The 22,255-nt window shown below is 39.4% G+C and overlaps 2 protein-coding genes across 2 annotated transcripts; both read left to right on the top strand.

Moving 5' to 3' along the window:
• Positions 1 to 1,459: 1,459 nt before the first annotated feature.
• Positions 1,460 to 16,754, top strand: hells (helicase, lymphoid specific; the record flags this gene model as incomplete). Its single annotated transcript, XM_083897972.1, has 23 exons — positions 1,460 to 1,596; positions 1,906 to 2,003; positions 2,810 to 2,928; positions 3,324 to 3,446; positions 3,535 to 3,576; positions 3,661 to 3,688; positions 3,811 to 3,869; positions 4,138 to 4,179; positions 4,259 to 4,486; positions 4,788 to 4,970; positions 5,174 to 5,317; positions 5,540 to 5,736; positions 8,271 to 8,364; positions 9,397 to 9,558; positions 10,970 to 11,112; positions 11,299 to 11,443; positions 12,350 to 12,433; positions 14,082 to 14,201; positions 14,512 to 14,628; positions 14,732 to 14,891; positions 15,033 to 15,129; positions 15,212 to 15,288; positions 16,666 to 16,754. 23 exons carry the CDS (start codon positions 1,460 to 1,462, stop codon positions 16,752 to 16,754), a joined length of 2,688 nt encoding a protein of 895 aa, XP_083754098.1.
• An 862-nt stretch (positions 16,755 to 17,616) lies between these two features.
• Positions 17,617 to 21,883, top strand: calhm3 (calcium homeostasis modulator 3; the record flags this gene model as incomplete). Its single annotated transcript, XM_083897971.1, has 4 exons — positions 17,617 to 17,903; positions 19,812 to 19,939; positions 20,060 to 20,187; positions 21,434 to 21,883. 4 exons carry the CDS (start codon positions 17,617 to 17,619, stop codon positions 21,881 to 21,883), a joined length of 993 nt encoding a protein of 330 aa, XP_083754097.1.
• Positions 21,884 to 22,255: the final 372 nt, after the last annotated feature.

Raw genomic sequence — 22,255 nt, 5'->3', positions numbered from 1 at the left:
ACATAGCCATTTATTAGTGTTTTCAGACATACTCCAACCTGTTTACATTAGTCTTGTTTTACTAGAGCATTCTTGCTATCGCAAAATCCATGAGCAGCTCAAAACCTTTTGCGAAATTTCGCAGTCTTGCCATTCTTTTCGGAAATGTCCCCTCCGGGGCTCCGTACCTTCCCCCTTTTCCCCCACTCCTTCAAATCGCGGGAAATATCAGATGACTGGATTACTGGTGCTGGACTAGGGGTGTGTGTATGTGCTGTTGAATGCAAGTTTGGCTTAATAAAATAGATTTTTATCCGACACAAAGACTTTTACATGACTTTTATAAGTTATTGCCTCTTATGAGTGATCAGAGTTTGGTATTTACCCCTAAACACAGTGAAGTATTTACGCACAATAACGAGAAGCAACCCTCCTGATGAAGTAGTGGTTCAGTCAGATTTGGCGCGAAATGAAGTGGCACCGCCCACCATTAAACTCATACGTCTGTGATGTTAGACGAGTTTACGCAGGAAGTGGTGTGAAGTAGAGTGATTCTGATTTCAAAATAAGACATGACGAATACAATTTCGGATCAAACATTTTTTATTTTGAAAGGCGTTTTCCGGAAATGCGCCACATCTATGTCCTGTTGAGGATAAGTAACCTGCTGTGGACTTTATTCCACATCAGTGTGAGAAACGCGTGTCCGCTCCGTGTGTATCGTGGTACGTGCGGACTCGTGTGTTTACAAACGATTTGAGTTAGTTTGATAAAACACTTTTGTGTTTTTGAGTGAGTGTAACTTTGTAGCAGAGAGTTGGACACGTTTCCATTGCTGAGGGGAACAATGAGCTGGTGAGTTTTAATGTTTTAACGGTGTGTTTTGCAGAGACGTGGTGTGTGTGACAATAAAGACTGAGTTATGAGCTGTGTCAACACACTAACCGTTCAAATGTAGCTCTATTGGTGTTAAGTAAATACATTTCCTGTATTGATACATGCACCCTGATGAAATACTACATCTTGTTAGAACGCGTATTTTATTGCTGTTTTCATCTTGCATTAAAATATGCACATTTTTAGAGCTGAAACGATGAATCGATTAATAGATTATTAACTATTTTGATAATCGATAATCGGTTTGAAGCTTTTTCTCATCAGTAAACAAGATTTCTGATTGTTTCAACTTCTTAAATGTGAATATTTTCTTGGTTTCTTTGCTCCTCAAAACAAAGAAATCATTAAAACTGAATCATTTTGGTTTGTGGACAAAACAAGACTTCCAACAACATCATCATTTTCAGCTTTGAAAAACACTGACCAACGTTTTTTAACATTTTTTGACATTTTATGGACCAATCGATTAATCGAGAAAATAATCGACAGATTAATCGATTACGAAAATAATCGTCAGTTGCAGCTCTACACATTTTAATGACTCTGTGTGCGTGTGTCCTCTTCTGTTTAACCAACTGTCTTCATGTCCTCCTTCATAACATCCATGAAGCTTCTCTGTGGTCTTCCTCCTTCCACGTTCAGTATAATCACTATTCCTCCTCAGCGCGAGACTCTCTCAGTTTATTCGAATATAGGACTGTCCATCCTAGACCAAACATGGTACAACTGTCTTGTAAAACCTTCCCTTGCACTTTTGCTGCCCTCCTTCTGTCACACTTCAGCCCTCCACTCTCATCTCCACCTCTCTTATGCTCACTTTCTCTACCTCTACTCTTTGTGTTCTTAGATACTGCAGCTCTTAAGTCCCGCTGCTCACATGCACTTTAGGTTAAACATGCTCTACAAGTTTAACCTTTTTTCAGATTCCAAAAATGTCAGACATGTCTGTAGAGTTTGCCCTCCTTCTATAAAGTCATTCATGTTACGTTGTGAGTTATGAGTAACGTCTGTTCTTTTTGGTGCTAACAGTGAAAAGGACGAAAGCCGCAGTGCTTCACCTCACTGTCCTAAACCAGATGAGTCTGAGGAGCCGCTGGGCACAGCCATGGAGACTGTATCTTCCACTGGTCAGTTAAAAAAGCATCTTCATCTGTGACCTTCTGGGACCTCAGATAGTTTTGCTTGGTTGTATTTTTTCTTTGGCTATTCCAGTTTCAGGAATGATGTTAAATCAGTGCTGAGATATTGAGGTCGTATTCACACCTAATAGTCTGCTGGACTCTGTACGATTAGGGACTTGGTTCATTTGGGGGTTACAACATTCAGCAGGTCCAAGTTTGCTGTCATGCTGCACTTTAGTAAAATGACCTGAACCTTTTGAATAACACATTCCCCTCCTCACCTGAGGCGGCGCTGTGTCAATGAACAAGAAAAGTGTCTCATCTGTTGGTTAATGCAGGACAATAACCACATCAGAGCATAGGAATTGATGGAGCCTCATCAAATCCTATGGTTTTATGTGAACATACGAGACATGTATGTTGCAACAATGGCCTCAGACATTTCTCCCAGCTATCATTCTACACATGCATATGTTCTGGTTGTGTTTACCCCAATGCCCTGCTTTGTACCCTCAATTCCCTGGGTTGTAGTGCACTTCCTGCATTTGGTTCACTTGAAGGGAATCAAGACCTATGTTATAGGCAGAGCAGAGTTCGCTTCTTTGGTGCGAACTCTGGTGCAAACAAACCGGAATTTCCGACAAACTATGATTCGAATTAGAAGGGCTGGTGTGAATACGACATACTTCATCCCTCGTTTCTGAGTTTGTCGTTATTACGAGACTTGACCGCCTGAATAAGACTGAGTAAAACTTACTGAGAACGTACTGAGCCGACTACAGTCTTCACTGTCACTGTTATTTTCTTTTAAGACGTTGGTGTGAAATTGGAGAATGTGATGCCTGAAGTGACCATCACAAAAGAAATGGAGGAAGAAGAGAAGCAACTGATGGAGGAAGGGGAGAGGAAAGAAAAAGATATGATGGAGAAGGTATGTTTCTCGCTCTGGATCGTACCACTGCACATCTCACCTCTGAGTTCTAGCTTGCCCAGTAATTTCAAAGAAAGATATATCACCCCATCTCTTCTCACTTCATCATCCCACCCCACAGGAAAATGTGTTACTAATCACATTGCCAAATATAAGTGATTTGAAAAGTGTTTCAAATTGTGCTAAACAACCCCCCAGCCCCCCCCCCCACACACACACACACACACACACAGGGAGACCATGCAGAAGGGCAAAAAGGCCCCAGTCTATTGACATATTCCAACTAAAAATATTGTTATCCTGTTACACAGACCTTGTTTTGGAAAATGTGTGTATTACAGTATGTATCAAATATTTAAAATGAATATAACTGTCATTTTTGTGTGACACTTCAGGCCCGAGAATCGTGGGTGAGAGATTCTCAGGACATGCGCTTCAAGAGACTGCAGCATCTGCTTCAGAAGAGCAATATCTACTCTAAATTCCTTCTGACTAAAATGGAGCAACAGCAGAATGAGGTAGTGTGTTTGAACAGAAACTGTCAACTGCTTTTGCTTTGTGTCTTGTGGCAACACTCACTTTCCCTTTGTGCTTCAACTTTTGAAGGAGAAACAAAGGAAGGAGAAGCTGGAGAAGAAGACCAAAAAGGTGAGAGGCCTTTTACTCAGGTGTTTAACTTGTAATTACAATGTTGTTGTAATGATTCATACAATCAGTTATTTTTACACACAGAATGCAAACAGTGCAGAACCTGACAAAGGTGAGTCATTTTTTCTTCTATAAAATACAGAGTACAGAAATGTTTCAGTGAGTAAAATCAACTCTGAAATCACAAAAGGCAAAAGATTGTGTGACTTATTTAACTCTTTGTCATTGAACTAGACACAAAGAAGAGGAGGAGGAATGAAGATTACAAAATATCTGATGTCCTGACAAAACAAGTAAGGCCTCATTTGTGGGGATGGGTGTCATTAAGATTTTAATGGTACTACATATTTATATGATCCAGTGCTTTAATGTTACTCTTATTGGTTCTACTGAAGACAGAGAATTAAACACAGACAGCAGGCCTATTACTGATATTAAAGTAGTTCAGGATGTAGCCCCACAGCCCATTTAGCACTGGGTTTCAGTACACATCCCTACTAATTTGCCTCTATATTGTTCATTTGCCTAACAGTAGTTCTGTTGGGGTTTTTTGTCTTTCAGGAAATCATGTCTCAGGCAAAGAAAGCAAAAGTGGAGCAAGTGGTAAGGACTTTTTTTCCCACTATGGTCAGATGTGATCTTAATACTTTTAACATACAGAATATTTCAAACGTCATATTAGGACAAGACTCCAGCCCAGAAAAAGCTTGAAGCTGAGGATATAGAGAAGATGAGCGACTCAAACCAAGACATCAAGAACCGTCTCTCAGAGATGATGCGAGACGATGCCAAGCACCTTCTACATCCTCACAAGATGGTAGAAGGTCAGCTGGTCCCTGCCCAACAGCCACAGTTCTTCACTGGAGGGGTCATGAGGTGGTACCAGATTGAAGGCATGGAGTGGTTGAGAGTGAGTGGTGTTTATGTGCCTTGGTTATTCATTAATTAATCTATATATTCAAATTAATGCTACACCATTTTCCCAGCATGACAAAGAATAAAACAGGAGTAGAATGTAATACTAATGAATGAATGTAATACTAAAATGTTTTGTCTTTATTGGCATTAACAAAATTGTATTTTATTAGCTTATAGGAGGTCTGTGTCTGGAGAGTGCATATATATGAGGGGGGTATTCTGTAGATTTTAGTGAATACTTGGTGTTCTTTATTTGTGTTCAAACATCTACTGTGATCTCTCTGTGCTGTCAGATGTTGTGGGAGAATGGTATAAATGGAATCCTCGCTGATGAGATGGGACTTGGAAAGACCATCCAATGCATCGCCCACATCGCAACCATGGTAGAAAAGAAAGTGATGGGCCCGTTTCTTGTGGTTGCCCCACTCTCCACTTTGCCCAACTGGATCAGTGAATTCAAACGCTTCACACCCGAGGTGAGAGAACGGGTTTCCATCGTCTGACTTGACCCTGAATGAAAAACATAGTGCTCACAAGAACACATGTGTTGTACTGTTGACCAAACTGATGTTAGTATGCTTTACCTTATCAAATAGCTGTGCAGTGTCACATAATAATAATAATAATACCATACATTCTCTAACTCACCCATTTGACAAGCATCATGTCTTTGATCCAGGTTTCTGTGCTGCTTTACCATGGACCCCAGGCAGAGAGGGCCAAACTGCTGAAAGAGATCCGCAAGCCTCAAGGGCCCCTAAACATGTGTCCCGTGGTCATCACCTCCTTTGAGATCTCCATGAATGACAGAAAATTCCTCCAGGTGTGTTTTTAGCTCATTTCAGCTGGTTTGTTGATGCTGTGTAATCGCTGCAATTTTTTTCAGTTTTTGAAAATACTATTAACTCGCACACCTAGGTTAAAAAGTCCTGAATTTACCTTTAAAATGTTTTTGTTGTTTTTTTATTTTAAGCTCCATACGTGTGTTTGATTGTCGTCATGAATATTATAGTTAAAGACAGGTCATCCATGTTTTCTGCTACAGCGCTTCCGGTGGAAGTACATGGTAGTTGATGAAGGTCACAGGATCAAAAACCTCAACTGTCGACTGGTGCGAGAGCTAAAGCTGTTTCCCACTGACAACAAGCTGCTGCTGACAGGAACACCACTGCAGAACAACCTCGCTGAGCTCTGGTCTCTCCTCAACTTTCTCTTGCCAGAGGTTTTTGATGACCTCAAGAGGTAACTGCTCTAATAATAATAAGAAAAATTATTTATTCATTCATATTCATTTATTCACTTTATTCATATAACACTTTTCTTAACAGATGTTACAAAGTGCTGTTGGTATTGATTTCTGATTCCTAATTGCAGTTGTAAAGACAAAATGCAAAGTTAGGGCCCTTCAAAGAAGTTACCTGTAAATTATTCTAATCAACTTTCTAATTTAGTAACTTACCACAAAACTAGATAAGAGTGGTGTTTAAAGTTCACATAGAGTGGTCCTGTTGCACATATATGTTAGTTATGGAGGTCTACTTACATACATTAACTTGTTTTTATGCTCAAAAACCTCCTAGTTGCTGTAAACGAGCCGATAGAAATCTGTCTTTTCTGACACTGCTCAGCCGTGATATTTCAGACTGAACTCTCACACCCACAAGACAGAGTGTGTTGTGATTGGCCAGTACCCGGAAGTGACATAATCACCACACCCGCTCTCAGAAGCGCAGCTCCCCCCTCTGGAATGGTGGATGCACTGCTACTCCTTATCAAAATATTGTTTTGATTGTTTAATGAGATCAATGTGAGCGAGAGAGCTGTCATTTTATGTGACAAAGGGATAAACTGTTTTCATGAGGCAAGACACGCATTCAGATCAGAATCACATTAACACAGTGGAGAAAACACCTTTGGTTGTGAAATGTGTGAACTATGGAAGCTTGGAAAATGACTTGCTCTTCAGAGAACCATGTGGAGGTTAGGGAGAATGTTACTGAAGGGAGAACTGCATCAAAGAAAGTGGTCTCATGGAGGACAAAATGGTAGACGATGAATCTAGCATTAGCTGTTGTGTATTCTGCAATGTTTTGTGATATCGCCACAAGGGGGAGCCATCTGTCCAGTCATCCCAGGACTTCAAGATTATTAGCAATCCTATTTAGAATACTGTCACTTTTAGTTTATTGTCCCTTTTCGAGAAATTGTTTTTTACAGATTTTTTACACATGGGTATGGATTGCCTCACTTACATTGGTGCATACCAGAGAAAGAGTGCAACATGTAGTGACATCTCTTGACAAAGACTGTTAAATGTCCTTCACATAAAGCTGGATTCCCTACTGAAATAGCACTGTGATGGTTAAAGGCTGTGTTTGTGATGTCTGTGATGGCTTTTGTAGTTATTTAGCAGGAGGAGATTTGATGAAACCTTTAGTCCTTTTATTTTGTGAATGCCTGATAGTCTTTGTTTACTTTTCTTTTGAATGTCCTGTGTGTGTTGATCAAATCTGAATGTATTGGCTAGGGCTGGGAATTTCACACATTTTTAGAGTCGATTGTCGAGGTCCACGTGTCGAATTTTTTGTCAAATTTTTCAGCAGCAACAGCAGCAATGAGGGGGTGTAATCTATTCTACAGCGTACTACTTCCTTTAGGCTCAAAAATGGCTGTAATGTCCATTATTGACCATCAGAACAGCGATAATAAAAATGAGGGGCTCGTTAGGTGTCCAACAGAGTGAAGTACAGTGATCCTGACTGGGTGAGATGCCTTCTTCATTTAGCGCTCGAGTTATGTCCCCCACCCCCGTCCTAAACTTAAGCACAACCTCGTTTGCACTGCACACACACACACACACGCTTGGATGTGCACAGCCACTGAGCGAACGAGCCGGTGACTCATGTGAGAGAGCAGAGAGTCTGGACAACAGGATCACCTTCTCGTGCACATCTTCTTTAACCTCCATGGTCGTGAACTTTACGTGTTTGTGACACTTTGACTTTTTTTACTATAAATGTTTTGTCCAGGTGCGCACGTGTCGATTGTCGATCAATTTGTTGACAAAAAAGTCCCATCCCTAGTATTGGCTCTTGTTAGTATTTGAAAGGATCCATTGTTACTATGATGGCATTGTTGATGATGGTTGGATGTTGATGTGGAAGTCCCACAAAACAATTATTTCACAATTATGACCGTAATATAATGGATATTTAATATTTGGCCAGAATTACTGTGACGGGAAATGCCCATCTCTTTCCTAATAGCCACTATGTTATACATGTGTGAATCTGTATTTGTCTTACTCTAGTGATTCCAGAGCACCCCTTGCATCCTTGGCACGTTGGTTCCTCTCGCTGGAAATGTTCCTGCTGCAGAAAAGAAATAATGGAAACACAACCATGTGCTTTCATTCCCAAAAAAATGGAATGTAAAGCTTATTAACAATCTCCACTGTTTGTCGATTGTTACTGTTTCACCAAGGGCGTGACAATGAGGTTCCCACAATTGCATTGTGGGTTTCAGAATTTTAGATTTACCACCTTCTTCCAAAGATCATAAGATCATCCTGAAGTTTACCAGGGGATCACCAAACGAATGCATGAATGCAGTATGACGTCAGTAGCAATCATCATAGAGTAGTTTTCACAGTCAGTAAATCTAATCCTTATGAAAGGATGGGCACCACATGTAATTATCGTATATGTTGGTAAGTACTGATAATTCAATTGGATTAGTGGCTCAGGTGTAACCTCTTTGATGTGTGTACTTTGCAGCTTTGAGTCATGGTTTGACATCGACACCATTGAGGAGGCAGAGAATGTGGTGGCAGCGGAGCGTGAGCAGAACGTCCTGAGCATGTTGCATCAGGTCAGTCCTCCAAATGACCTCCACCATGCTATAATGTTATAAAGTGCTTCTTAATATGATTTTTAAACTTATTTATAAAGCTCAGTTATCTCTCTTTATAAAGTCTATAAGACTCCTGTGTTCTTAACTATGTGCACTGATCTAGTGCATGATTCTTTTGTGAACAAAACTGACAACAGCGAATAGAGGAGTGATTAGTTTTATCTGCTGTGTCATGGCTTCTTCTCTCACAAGTGACAGTGAGAGAGTTGTGTAAACTCGGCTGTTCCAAGAAAAGCATGCATCAGTCCACAGATATGAATTTTTTTTGAGACACTTATTTTCTAGTATTTTCCAATGTGGCATTATTCAGCAGTTGTGCACATGCCAGATTGAGATTTCTGTTTTCCGGCCCACGCCTCTCTCACGCCGCTGAGAAATCCAGGAATGATGTAAAAAGCAGTCGATACTAATTATCCATTGAACATCCAAATAATATCCAACAAATCCAGTGCTGAGAGGAGTTATTTATACCAGTTTTATTTTACGGATCTAATCCAAATGTTACAGTAAACATAAATTCATTTTAAGAAGGCAAAGCTATAATATCAAAAACATGACTATAATTTAAACAATATAATCTATAATAAGCAAACTATTCAATTAAATTACCACTAAAAACAAAACTAATAAATAGCTCCAACAGAATCTAATAGATTATTTATGGTTATTGCGCTTTGGAGAAGAACAACTTTGTTGTTTGCTTAAAAAGACCAACAATAATTTAAAAACATTAAAATGCAATTAGAAATTGGACTAAATGAGGGGAGAAGTCCATGATTTAATCATAATGTAATATAAGAAAATTCAATCATTTTACATTGTTTCTTGCGTTGCACATCTCTAGAGCTTAACTTTCTGCAAAAAAAAAAACAATACAGTGCTGGACACTGTACACTCACTGGTTGTAAAAATGTGTATTCTGAGAGTAGAATCACTGGCCTCAGTGGGTTTTATAGGTGACACACATGTAATAAACGTTTTCTGTTCCAGATCCTGACTCCTTTTCTGCTGAGGAGGCTGAAATCAGATGTCACCCTGGAGGTTCCCCCTAAAAAGGAGATAGTAGTTTATGCTCCTCTGACAACCAAACAGGAGGCCTTTTACACTGCTGTGGTAAACAACACCATCACCAAAATGCTGGGACAGGAAAAGGTAATGTCATGTTGCATTCACTTTGCTTTCATTAAAGGTGCATTATGTAATAAATCTAAAGCAACTGGCTATAAAACCCTCCTAATATGTCACAGAGACTCAGGAATAATGTTCATATAACAAACTGAACTCACCAACAACAACAGTACAGACAAAATATTTGCATTAAAAATTTTGCAAAATATTTTGCAGACTGCAAATCATGTTTTAGCATGTGGCGCCACCTACCGCCGTCTACCAACCATTGCAGTCAGTAGAGTCTCAGCTGCTGAGCGACCACGGGTTGCCAGTTACGTCAGAAAACGAAACCTAAAAGACCTCTGTATTTTGAATTTGAATGTAGTAACTGTTTTTGGCCACATTCTTACATATGGCACCTTTAAATGTAAATGTATAATATTTCTAGGTGTGACTGCAACTAATGATTGTTTTGGTAGTCAAGTCATCAGCCAATCTTTTTTCCTGTAGTCATGGTTATTTCTGTTTATTCAGAATAAACACTGGTTATGTTATTAACATGGAGATAAAATAGGGAACACAATTTCTGTAATTTATTGCACTCGACACATAAGCAAACATGACTTCTGATGGGGCTTGGTTGAATACTTGATTGCAATTGGTCAATAGTACGGATCCCCAGACCTGTCATGCTTATTTCTGTGGCCACGAAATAACTGTAACTGTGGGTTAATCATCCCCATGTCGTGTCTGGGCCTCTGTACAATAGAGCTGATGTCACGCAACCAAGGTAATGCCCCCTGGCAGGATACTACACTATTCACATTTTATTTATATACTCTTCATTGAAAAAGGAAATAACTGGCAGCTCATGGGCCAAGACTGGCACACCAGCATCAATATCTGGCCTGGCAAATTTCAAAAAATGTGATCATCTGATTTAACTATTTGCACAAATAACAATTTCATACAGAATTCAGCCTTTATTCTGACAAAAAATAACTGATTCAAAGATATTTTGTTGCTAGACTTGGTAGTTAAATCAAAATATGCTGTTATAATGTCCTCAGTCTCCTTTATGCCTATAGACATGGGCCTGGTTTTGGTTGTTCACATTCGGTCAAGTTTTTGTTTATTAAGTGGTCCTACATTAGTCAGAGTCAGAACTACTTGGTTAATTTGGTCTCTATGGGTTCATTATTCATCAGCCTTACAATGTCGTGCTCCCACGGCTTCATGACCAGTCTATTACTTTGCCTGTTGGTACAGGTGCAGCTCCAAAAATTGTAGGGAAAAGGAAAAAAACTTTTCATTCCTGGTCAGTTTTGCACAGTAAAGAAACATTTACATGATGGCTGAACGTTGGTGCATGATCTTTTCAGTTTAATCTCCAAAAAGTTGCCAGTAAAAGCTAAATACCTGAAATGGCTGACTTCTGCTGCTGTTCATTTAGATGGAGGCTCCTGTAGAACTGACATCAAGTGGCAGACCAAAGCGTCGCAGTCGGAGGAAGGTGGACTACAGTGAAACAGAGGGAGAGACGCCTCAGGACCTGGACAAATATCTACAGAGCGTCAGCATGGAGGCGGAGCAGAGGTTGGAACTATAACCACATTTTACTCATAGCTGCTTATTTAAATGACTCTCAAGTCTGTTTTGATTCTAAACTTTTAATATTCCCTGAATGTATCCTATGGTCTGAAGGCATGTTATACACAAAGTGACTCTCTGTGATGGCATAAGACATGCAGCCTAAAGTGTATTTCCTCTGGCCTCTTCCAGTTCCCGTACAGTGTTGGATGTCCAGAGCCCGTTGGATGCTCAAATCAACCTGAAGATGCAGAACATCCTCATGCTTCTAAAGAGATGCTGTAACCATCCCTACTTGGTGGAATATCCTCTTGATCCTGCCACTCAGGAATTCAAGGTAATCACACCTCAGTCTTTGTGCTGCAGTAATGCAGGTCATTGGTTCTCTCTTTATTGAGGTATATACTGTACATAAAGTCTCCCCCACCATCACCACCCGTGTATATTCAGTTTAAAAAAAGGCAGCCTTTTTAAATCTAGTGCAATAAATAAAAATGGCAACATGGAACAATGAATTGTTTAATGGGCCTCTTGATAAATGTTAAATAAACAATGTTCAATGTCAGTCAGTTTTCTGTGGAATAATGAATTATTTTTTCCCCTAATTTTAAGAAAGACATTTTCCTCCATATCATTATCTTTCTTTACTCCACTCGTATGTTACTGCCACTTGTTTAGTTGTCCGTTCATCTTTTACCGCTTTATCCTCCGCACCAGGGTCATGGGGAGCTGTGACCCTGACTTATCTCTGCTGACATTGGGCAATAGGTGCAGTCACACCCTGGACAGTTCACCAGTCCATCACAGGGACACATGGAGACAAACAATCATTCACTCTCACATTCACACCTATGGTCAATGTAGAGTGACCAATTCACCTAATCCCCATATCACATGTTTTTGGGCTGTGGGAGGAAGCTGGAGAAAACCCACGCACACACGGGGAGAACATGCAAACTCCATGCAGAAAAGCCCTTGTTCCAACCAGCAAGAGTGCTTACCACTACTCCATCTGCGCGGCACTATATTTGTTTTATTTATTCTTCTGTACAGCACTTTGATTTACTGTGGTTGTTTTAAAGTGCTTTACAAATAAAACTGGATTGGATTAGTTGTTTCCTTGTGAATATAATACTAATAATGTTGGTTCAGAGTCAAAGGAAAGGTTTTTCAATTGTGATTGTGAAGTACACACTGCTAGAGCAGCTTGTTGATTTTCTCTTGTCTTCTGTCCTCGACCCAGATTGATGAGCAGCTGGTGCAAAGCTCAGGGAAGTTTCTCATCCTTGACAGACTGCTGCCTGCTCTGAAGAAAAGAGGACACAAGGTGAAAAAGTTGCACCAGAAGCTACATTTACATGCTAACGGCCACTAGGCAACACCTTTATGATTATTGTTGCTGTCATTGATAGTGTCAGCAATATACTGTATTTTAGTCTCTATATTTATATCTGCGAGAAATGCGGATATTATGGAATCGGTCTTTGCACGTCTGCAGATTTTAGCCGTTAACGCGATAACTGGATTAAATGTTCTTATTTTTTTATGGGTCACATACCCCCTGTAGATGATCCCTATTGATTTTGAGCTGTCTACCATTATTATTAGTTTATTAGTTAGTTAATTAATTAATTAATGATATAAAAACCATATTTTGGCCTGTATCTTCCAAAGTATTGCAGGTATTGGCTTCAAATTTTGCATGGGCATCACATACCACCTGAGAATTATCCCTATCTTTGTAGCTTTATTATTAATTAGCAAATTAATTAATTTATTATGCTAAAAACACATTTTGGGCTTTATCTCCAGACTGATGGAGATATTGCCTTCAAATGTTGTACAATGATTCATGTAACAACTATCTACAAGTACAATCATTATTACTTTGGCTATGATTGGTAATAGTTACATAATAAGTTAACTGGTTAACTTATTAGTGAACACAGAAAAAATATTTTTTTCATTTTTTCTTTATTATTGAGCTCATTTGGACACATTGAGGATATCATGGGTTTATTTAGCACTTATTCATAATATTTATTACATTATAATATACATTTATTAATTATCATATAAAAATAGTTAAGCCTCCATTTCTGAATGCATTGAATGGAAAGTTTGAGCATATTGTAGCTTTTTCATGAAATGTAATAAACATAGTGTTTGCTTTTTCATGACATTTGGACACTTTGAAGATATGGCAGGTGTGGTTAGCATTTTAATATTCATAATATTTAACAAGGTATAATAGGTTAACTAGTTTGATTAAAAACTAGAGAGAAATGTATGAGTTCAGGTATTCTGTGTTCAATATGGAGTTTATATGGATACTTTGAACATGTATAAAGTGTAGTCAGCATTATATCATAATATTTAACTGTTATTTTGTTGAATTTATTCATAATTAATTAAAACAGTTAGTGGCAGGTGCGAGTGCGTATACTTTGGGTATATTGGAAAGTTTGCGTATATACCCCTTGCTGTTGGCCCCCGACAGCGTAGGCTAGTTGTAAAGTGTAAACTGCAGATGTGTGTTTGCAGGGATGCAGCAGTTCTCTACTGTTCTCTCTTCACAACACTGAAATTGAAATGCCCTTTTCATCTTAGGCTGTTTTAAAGCCCTCAGGTCTAACTACTAAAACAACTACTGTGTGCAAGATGGATGAACTTGGGAGACTTTTATGGGCCTCTCCATCTTTATAGAAAGGGCAATGTGGTCTCCATCCAAGAAGTATGATGACTCTATGCTGAATAAGCCAAGTCAAAAAATACAGTATATTATGTATCAGGTCACACATTCAGAACTGTACTGTCCACCTCGAGTAGATGACGCTGTGCATCAGCTGTGATCATGTCGATCTGTGTGCGATGATCCTGTTTTCATGTCTGCTTTGTGTGTGTGTGGGGGTGGGGGGGGGTGTGTGCCAACACAAACTGCCCACTAATATGTATAATTCATTGTTGTAATCCAGGTACTGATCTTCAGTCAAATGACTTCCATCCTGGACTTATTAATGGATTACTGCTATTTGAGGGGTTTCCAGTACAGCCGACTGGATGGCAGCATGTCTTTCTCCGAGAGAGAAGAAAATGTGAGTTTTTATATATTTGATTGGTATTGCAGAAGCTTCATGATTTACGATGTTATTGCAATATTATTGCTTTTCTCAGAGCAAGCCTCCCGTAACTTGCTTTCTTACACTTCCATGTCTGAACATAAAGATTGTTTAAGCGAATTGAGCTTGTGCACGTTATAAGGAGATTCTCTCTGGACAGGAAGTACATCACCTCTCAACGTTACACAATGTAGAACATTTTAAATATATATTTTTACTGCAGACTCACTAACTCAGAGACGCATCCGTTCCATGCAACCGCTTCATCACACTTGTATTTCCCCAGATGACAAAGTTTTCCCAAGATCCTGAGGTGTTCCTGTTCCTGTTGAGCACCAGAGCAGGAGGACTTGGGATCAACCTGACGGCTGCTGATACAGTCATTATCTTTGACAGTGACTGGGTGTGTGCACATAAAAAAACAAAAAAAACTACATGTTTTTATATTTCTTTGTTTCCTGTCTAGTTATTATTCCAGTTAACATGAAGTGATGTTTTCCTCTCAGAACCCTCAGGCAGACCTGCAGGCACAGGACCGCTGTCACCGCATCGGTCAAACCAAACCAGTGTTGGTTTATCGCCTCGTCACTGGAAACACCATCGACCAGAAGATCCTGGAAAGGGCTTCAGCCAAGAGGAAGCTAGAGCAGATGGTCATTCACAAAAGTCAGTGGCTTCATTCCATTCCACGACGTGCATTTACTATTTAAAAGATAAAAAAAAACATGCATAATATTTTGAATGAAGAACAATTGGTATGATTTATTTACAATTTATTGTTCTTTGTTTTTTGGCTGTTCTCTTCAGATAAATTCAAAGGTGTAAGGTCAGAGCTGAACCAGAGTAAGAGCTGCCTTGATCTGGATGAGTTGATGGATCTACTTAAAGCCAGAGGCACTGAGAAGTAAGACATGGTCCTTTGTTCATGGACTGTTCTTCAACGTGTGGCGAGAGTAACGCTTTTCTATAACGTGTGTCTAACCCAGGGAGGTGAAAGCATCGAGGGGGAAAGTCATCAGTGACAAAGACCTGGAGATTTTGTTGGATCGCAGTGACATGCTGGGTGAGTAAAAGAATCACTGCTCCTCCATCCACTTAAAGGGGACATATTATGCAAAATCGACTTTTTGATCATTTAAATCAAAAACACTAAAAAAAATCATTTAAATGTGTCATATGTAAGAATGTGGCCAAAAACAGTTACTTCATTCTAATTCAAAATACCGAGGTCTTTTAGGTTTCGTTCTCTGACGTAACTGGCAACAGTGGTTGCTCGTTAGCTGAGACTCTACTGACTGTGACTGTGACAATGATCGGTAGACGGCGGTAGGTGGCGCCACATGACGCCAAAACATGATTTCAAAACATAAACATGATTTGCAGTCTGCAAAATATTTATTTTTAAGTAAATATTTAGTCTGTACTGTTGTTGTTAGTGAGTTCAGTTTGTTATATGAACATTATTCCTGAGTCTCTGTGACATATTAGGAGGATTTTATGATTTATTACATAATGCACCTTTTCAGTTTTGTTTTACTTTAAAAAAAAATGTTTTATGTTCATTAGGACAACAGGGAACAGGTTTAACTTGGAGAAACGCGGTATAATATGTCCCCTTCAACAGTAAACATGGCTATTGTCAAGTAGTGGTCAGCCTTTGTGTTCTACTCTACAAGTAGGGCTGAATGATGTGGCCAGTAGGTTTATATTTAAAACATTTTCAAATTAGTCAATTGGTGTCAGATAATCAGTTTGATTTTTGCTCTTGAGTGAATTTTAAAATAAAAAGAAAAACCCATAATTATGACTTCAAACTTCTTTATGGGCCGAAAACCAGACACACATTTAGGTTTAAACATTCAAGCAATTGTGTGATATTTTAGTTTTGTTTTCACTATACGTGATGACATAAAATTAAGAAAATAATATCCTCAATTATATTCAGTGTTCAATAGGTGACTGTGTTACCTGTTTAGTTAAATCAATTGACAGAAGGAACAGTGAATTTGGAGGAATCTTTGGGTGAGATTTGGCTGTTGTCGTTTGATTTGTGTCACGACGCCAATGCTAACGGATGACGGCAAAACCAGACGCATAAGTAAAAGGCTGCATGAGTTCTCCTGTGACTGTTGCTACTCGTGTTGCTGATGTATCTGATGTAGGGCTGCAACTAACGTTACTTAGTTAACAAGTTGTGTTAAAGAGTAATCTGTAGCACAGTTGACATTGCAATATAAAAAAACATATGACAGGTGATTGTTAATATAATCACGTTGATCAGATTTGTGAAAAAAAGTATACAATACACAATAAATAGTCCAGAAAGCAAAGCATTTTATAGTTTTAACATTTGTAGCTGCCTTTCTCGACTCCAACATCACCAGCTTTCATAAGCCTTGCAGGTATGAATATGTGTTTTGTGTCTTATTTGTGTTTTCAGACAAAGAAAAGGGGAGCGTGAAGACGGAGAAGGTTGGCGTTTTTAGAGTGATTGATGCCGAAGAGTCGTCAAAGATCACACTCGCCTGAGAAAACATCTGCAGCAAGATGATGTTGTAGGTCTTTGGAGCTGGTCTGTGGGTCGACTGTGACTGTTCTCACCAGAATAAAAAGAAAAGGCATGAACAAATGGTTCATATCTGGACACTTATAACTTGAACCTATAAAAAAGTCCTTCTTCTTTTGGCTTCTGTCTTTGTGAGTCGCCAAAGTGGATCGTCTCCCTCCACCTTGTATCTTGAAATCTTGATAGTTGTGTTTTAAGTAAAAAAGTTAGTTACACCTTTGGTGTATTAGTGTTCTGTTGTGAGCTTTGTTTCTAATAATTTGATATTGATCTTTGGTTTCCATGTGCTTTGAGTTCTTATATCTTTTAAGATTCGTCTGCATTGGTTTAATATGAGAACGCTTGGTTCGGCCTCTTCTCCCTCATTTCAAGAGAGGAAATATTTGTCCTGAACAATACTGTCAAAAATGTTTTCTTTCACTTTCCTTTAATGTTCTTTCGAATCTTTTAAATAAATAAATACATATTTTTGACTTAACTTAGTTCAGTCAAAATAAAGCTATATTACCAAATCCTGCCATCTTGTGATCATGTCATTGTTGCATGCAGTGTGTGTTTGTGTGCAGCGAGTACAGGCTAAAATGTCAGAACAATCCAGGAACTGACTGCCTTTAAGCCTTAAACAATGATTCAGGGTGTGGCCACACAGCTCTGTCTCAGAGTGTCTCACTGTAGGACTCACTCCACAGCTGCGATCTTCCCACAAAAGCACAGGTGTATTGAAAACTAGTTTGTGTTGCGAAGCTGTTTTTTTAATTTTAAATACATTTTTAACGAAGCAGCATTTAGTATTACTAAAATTTGAAGAAGAGTGTTTTTAACACTATGGAGCGTCTGAAGTTAGTCCTGCAGTACTTTCAGTCCAACTCTGAGTCCATCTCAAACGGGATCTGTATTGTACTGGCCTTGGTCAGTGTCAAGCTCTACACCAGCTTTGACTTTAAATGCCCGTGCCTTCCTCAGTACAACAAACTCTACTCTATGGGAGTTATGATCATTCCACCCATCATACTTTTCTTCCTTGGCGTCCTGATCAACCGACATACAGGAGTCATGATGGACGAATGGATGAGACCTGTTGGGAACAGGTCCAAAAATCCTGCTGTGGTGAAGTGAGTGAAAGTCTGTTTGCATTCTTACCACAACAGCTGAGTTCATGTTGAAATAGCAGGTGAAATGGCAAGTTTATATGATTTACAGTATGCAAGAATTATTTAAACAAAAGTAGACTTGTGCATAAGTTTAGGCACCACAAAAGAAATATATTGTGCATCCTCCTTTTGCAGAAATAACAGCCTCTAAACACTTCCTATAGCAGGGGTCACCAACCTTTTTGAGACAGAGAGCTACCTTAAGGGTAAAAAATAATATGGAGGGCTACCATATAATATTTTTTTGTTTGTTTACCATTTAAATGATTAATATTATGCATTCAACTGCATACACATTAATTCCAGTGCTTACTCCTAACGATTACCAGTTTTTATAAACAATATCAAAGATATTTTACTGAGCGATCATACGAATACATGCAAGTGAGGTGAAGTGAAGTGAGCCCGCGGGCACCGTATTGGCTGCCTGCGGGCTACCAGGTGCCCGCGGGCACCACGTTGGTGACCCCTGTCCTATAGCTTCCAATTAGAGTCTGGATTCTGGCAGAAGGTATTTTGGACCATTCTTCTTTACAAACATCTCCAGTTCAGTCAGGTTTGATGGTTTCTAATAATAATATTCAGGTCTGTGGACTGAGATGGTCATTCCAGAACGTTGTATTTGTTCCTCTGCATGAATGTCTTAGTAGATTTTGAGCAGTGTTTAGAGTCGTTGTCTTGTTGAAAGATCCAGCCCCGACACAACTTCAACTTTGTCACTGATTCCTGGACATTGTTCTCCAGAATTTGCTGATATTGAGTGGAATCCTTGCAACCCCAACTTTAACTTTAATTCCCAGTCCCTGCACTGGTCACACAGCCCCACAGCATGATGGAACCACCACCAACTGTTACTGTAGGTAGCAAGTGTTCTTGGAATGCTGTGTTCTTTTTCCACCATGCATAACACCCCTTGTTTTGCCTAAATAACTCTATTTTACTTTCATCAGTCCACAGCAACTTATTCCAAATGTGCTTTAACATACCTCAAGTGACTCTGTTTGTGACAGGTGCAGAGAAAAGGCTTTTTCTGCATTACTCTTCCATACAGCATCTCCTTGTGTAAAGTGTGCTGAATAGTTGAACGATGCACAGTGACACCATCTGCAGTAAGATGATGTTGTAGGTCTTTGGAGCTGGTCTGTGGGTTGACTGTGACTGTTCTCACCATCCTTCACCTCTGATTATCTGACATTTTTCTTGTTCTGCCACTTCAGGCCTTAACTAGAACTGTTCCTGTGGTCTTCACATTCCTCACAATGTTCCTCACAGTGTAAACTGAGAGCTTAAATCTCTGAGATATCTTTCTGTATCCTTCCCCTAAACCATGATGTTGAACAATCATTGTTTTCAGGTCATTTGAGAGTTGTTTTGAGGCTCCCATGTTGTCACTCTTCAGAGAAGATGATAAAGAGGAGAAACATTTACAATTGACCTTAAATACTCTTTCTCATGATTGGATTCACCTGTGTATGGAGGTCAAGGGTCACTGAGGTTACTGAACCAATTTTGAGTTCCAATAATTAGTGCTAAAGGTATTGAAATCAATAAAATGTCATGGGTGCCTAAATGATATATGCACATGCCTAATTTAGTTTAAATAATTTTTGCACACTTTCTGTAAATCATATAAACTTTATTTCACTTCTCAATTATCACTGTGTTTGTCTCCTATATGATATATTTAACTGAAAATGAAAATGTACAGGGGTGCCCAAACATTTGCATACCACTGTATATATACATGATGCAAAATGAATCTATTGATGAAAAAAGCAGAGAAATAGCTGATAACCAAACATCTGATCATCAGATTTGTGTTATTGTGTGTTTGTATCATTACAACAAATAAAATCTTACTTTCCGCAGGTACCTCTTCTCAGCTATGATCCAAAGAGCTCTGCTGGCCCCGATGGTGTGGATCCTGGTCACTTTGCTGGATGGAAAAATCTTTATCTGTGCATTTAGTGTGAGCGTAGACCCTGCCCTTTTCTCAGGTGTGTGTGTGTGTGAACTCATTTAAAATACAGTAAACTGGGAAAAACTACTAACTATAAGTGAAACCATGCTGTAGTATATGAACTCAGGATGAAATGCTTCTCATCATCATTCCTTAGGTTTACCCAACAACACAGATCTGGATGTGATCATCATCATGTCCAAAGTTCCCTGTAAGGAGGATATTATCTTCAGGAACAGCTCCTTTCACAAAGCCGTCTCTCGTTACGTTCGCTGCTATTCACAAGTAAGCTGTGACATCCTCAGTATATACACGCACACTAAGACCTCATAGTGAACCCTGACACAGAAATAAGATGGACCATAAATCATTGCGTTAACTGGTAAATGTGCAAGCGTAATACAGTCAAGCTTTACATTACATTTGGAGGGATGTCCTGCCATAACACTACTAAATGTTCACTTACATTTGCTGTCAAGTCACCTGATATGAAAAACTTTTTAAGATCTTGAAGATCCAGTAGTTGAATATACTGGCCATAAGTATGTTTGTGTAAGTGAATAATTGCTTTAAAATAAAAGTTGTTGAGCTTTTGTTGCATTAGAATTTGCTCCCAATTCAGACCTGTGTCAGGAACAACCCAGAACCAAGGAAATTCCAAGGTCTGACTAAAAGTTTTCTACAGTGGTACAAACAGGCAAACGTACATATACAGTATACATTTTGAGCTCTCCCACAGTTGATGATGATGAATGGCTCCGCCCACATAAACCTGATTCACAAACCAACAAAGAATAACGTGGAAATGGCAGAGAGAATTGTGTGAGGCTGTTTGCCTTCTCTCTGGTATGCAAAGCTGGAGTATAAGTATTGTTGTGGCCAATTTGGATCTGTGTGCTTGTGTGAGTGAATGTGTGTGTGTCAGTGGTGAGGCACTGGTTGTTATGGGTTACTTGCACACCTGTGAGCATGGGTTGGGTCATTAGTCACACAAAAGTTAGATAGATGAGAGACAGCTGAGGAGGTGGAGGGAATTAGGATCAGGAAAGACACACAGTTCTTCAACCGTGTCTGTGTGTGTGTGCAGCAATTTAATTGTTTTGTGTCACAGTATTAGTATTTTTAGTCTTTTATGCACAAGCCTGGGTTTAAGTCTTGTGGGATCCAGCTTTTGTAATTGACTTTAAAAGATTTGCAAGCTAATAAAAGTGTCAAACTCAAGCCAATGGAGGACATCATTGTTGTACACCACCACGCGTTGGAAATGGCTTCAAATTCCCTAAAGTGACCTTTTGGTAGCAAGAATGCCACTACAAGTATAATACAGGAGTCATGAATTCACAGTGGGATCGTTTCATTTGTCCTACACCATAGCATTCTGTTGGTTGGGACAGCAAGCAGTGCTGACTGAGTTTTACATGAATTAAAGGCCATCCATTTGAGCATTCACACACTACTGTATATACAGTATGTGTGAGTAGTAACCATGTGATAGCTTTGATTGTCTCTGTGTTTCCTTGCCCCCGCTCAGGCAGTGGGCTGGTCCATTCTCCTCTTCCTGATTGTACTGGGAGCACTGGGACGTCTCTTCAAACCCTGTTTTGATGACCACGCCAGGTTCCTGCAGACACGGTACTGGAGCAACTACCTGGACGTGGAGCAGAAGCTCTTTGACGAAACGTGTGTTTTGCACGCTCGAGACTTTGCACGGAAATGTGTTGTGCAGTTCTTTGAGGACATGAGGGAGGACACCATACTCCGTCTCTCCCACCCATCCGTCATCAGCCACTCCCTTGTGGAGTGGAGGGATGAAGAAGAGGAGAGACTTCATGGAATAACGAAGCAAGAGCAGATGGACAAGCTGCTGAACAAATGGTACCATAGTAAACCGGAACTTGATGTGACAAGGATTGCCCACAGACCCAGAACATGTGTCACTTGGGAAGACCACAAAGGAAAAACGTTATACACAGATCTATAGGACACAGAGTGTAGTTACAATACTGTGATTGAACAGCCAGGCTCTATTACTGCTTTAGGAAGAAACACCCTTACTGTACGTGATTTCATAATTAACTTTGCTATTAGCTCTATAGCTTTGATCAAAGTCACACTTTATTGAATATAAAACACTTTGTATACTCAAACAATCATTTGTTTTCTTCAACCGTATCTCGCTCTGAGCCAGTGAAGTGGTGCCAAAAGAACCACATTAACATGAAATAACTTTAAAGAGCAACAGAACCGAGTGATGATTTTCAAGTATAATTTATTAAAGCGGTGAACTGTCCAGAGTGTAGCTGAGATTGGCACAGCACCACCACCACCCTCATGTGGCGGATAAAGAGGTAGA

The sequence above is a fragment of the Microchirus variegatus genome, assembly GCF_963457635.1.
Source record: "Microchirus variegatus genome assembly, chromosome: 11".
Classification (NCBI taxonomy): Eukaryota; Metazoa; Chordata; class Actinopteri; order Pleuronectiformes; family Soleidae; genus Microchirus; species Microchirus variegatus.
This window is presented reverse-complemented; position numbering and strand designations above follow the sequence as displayed.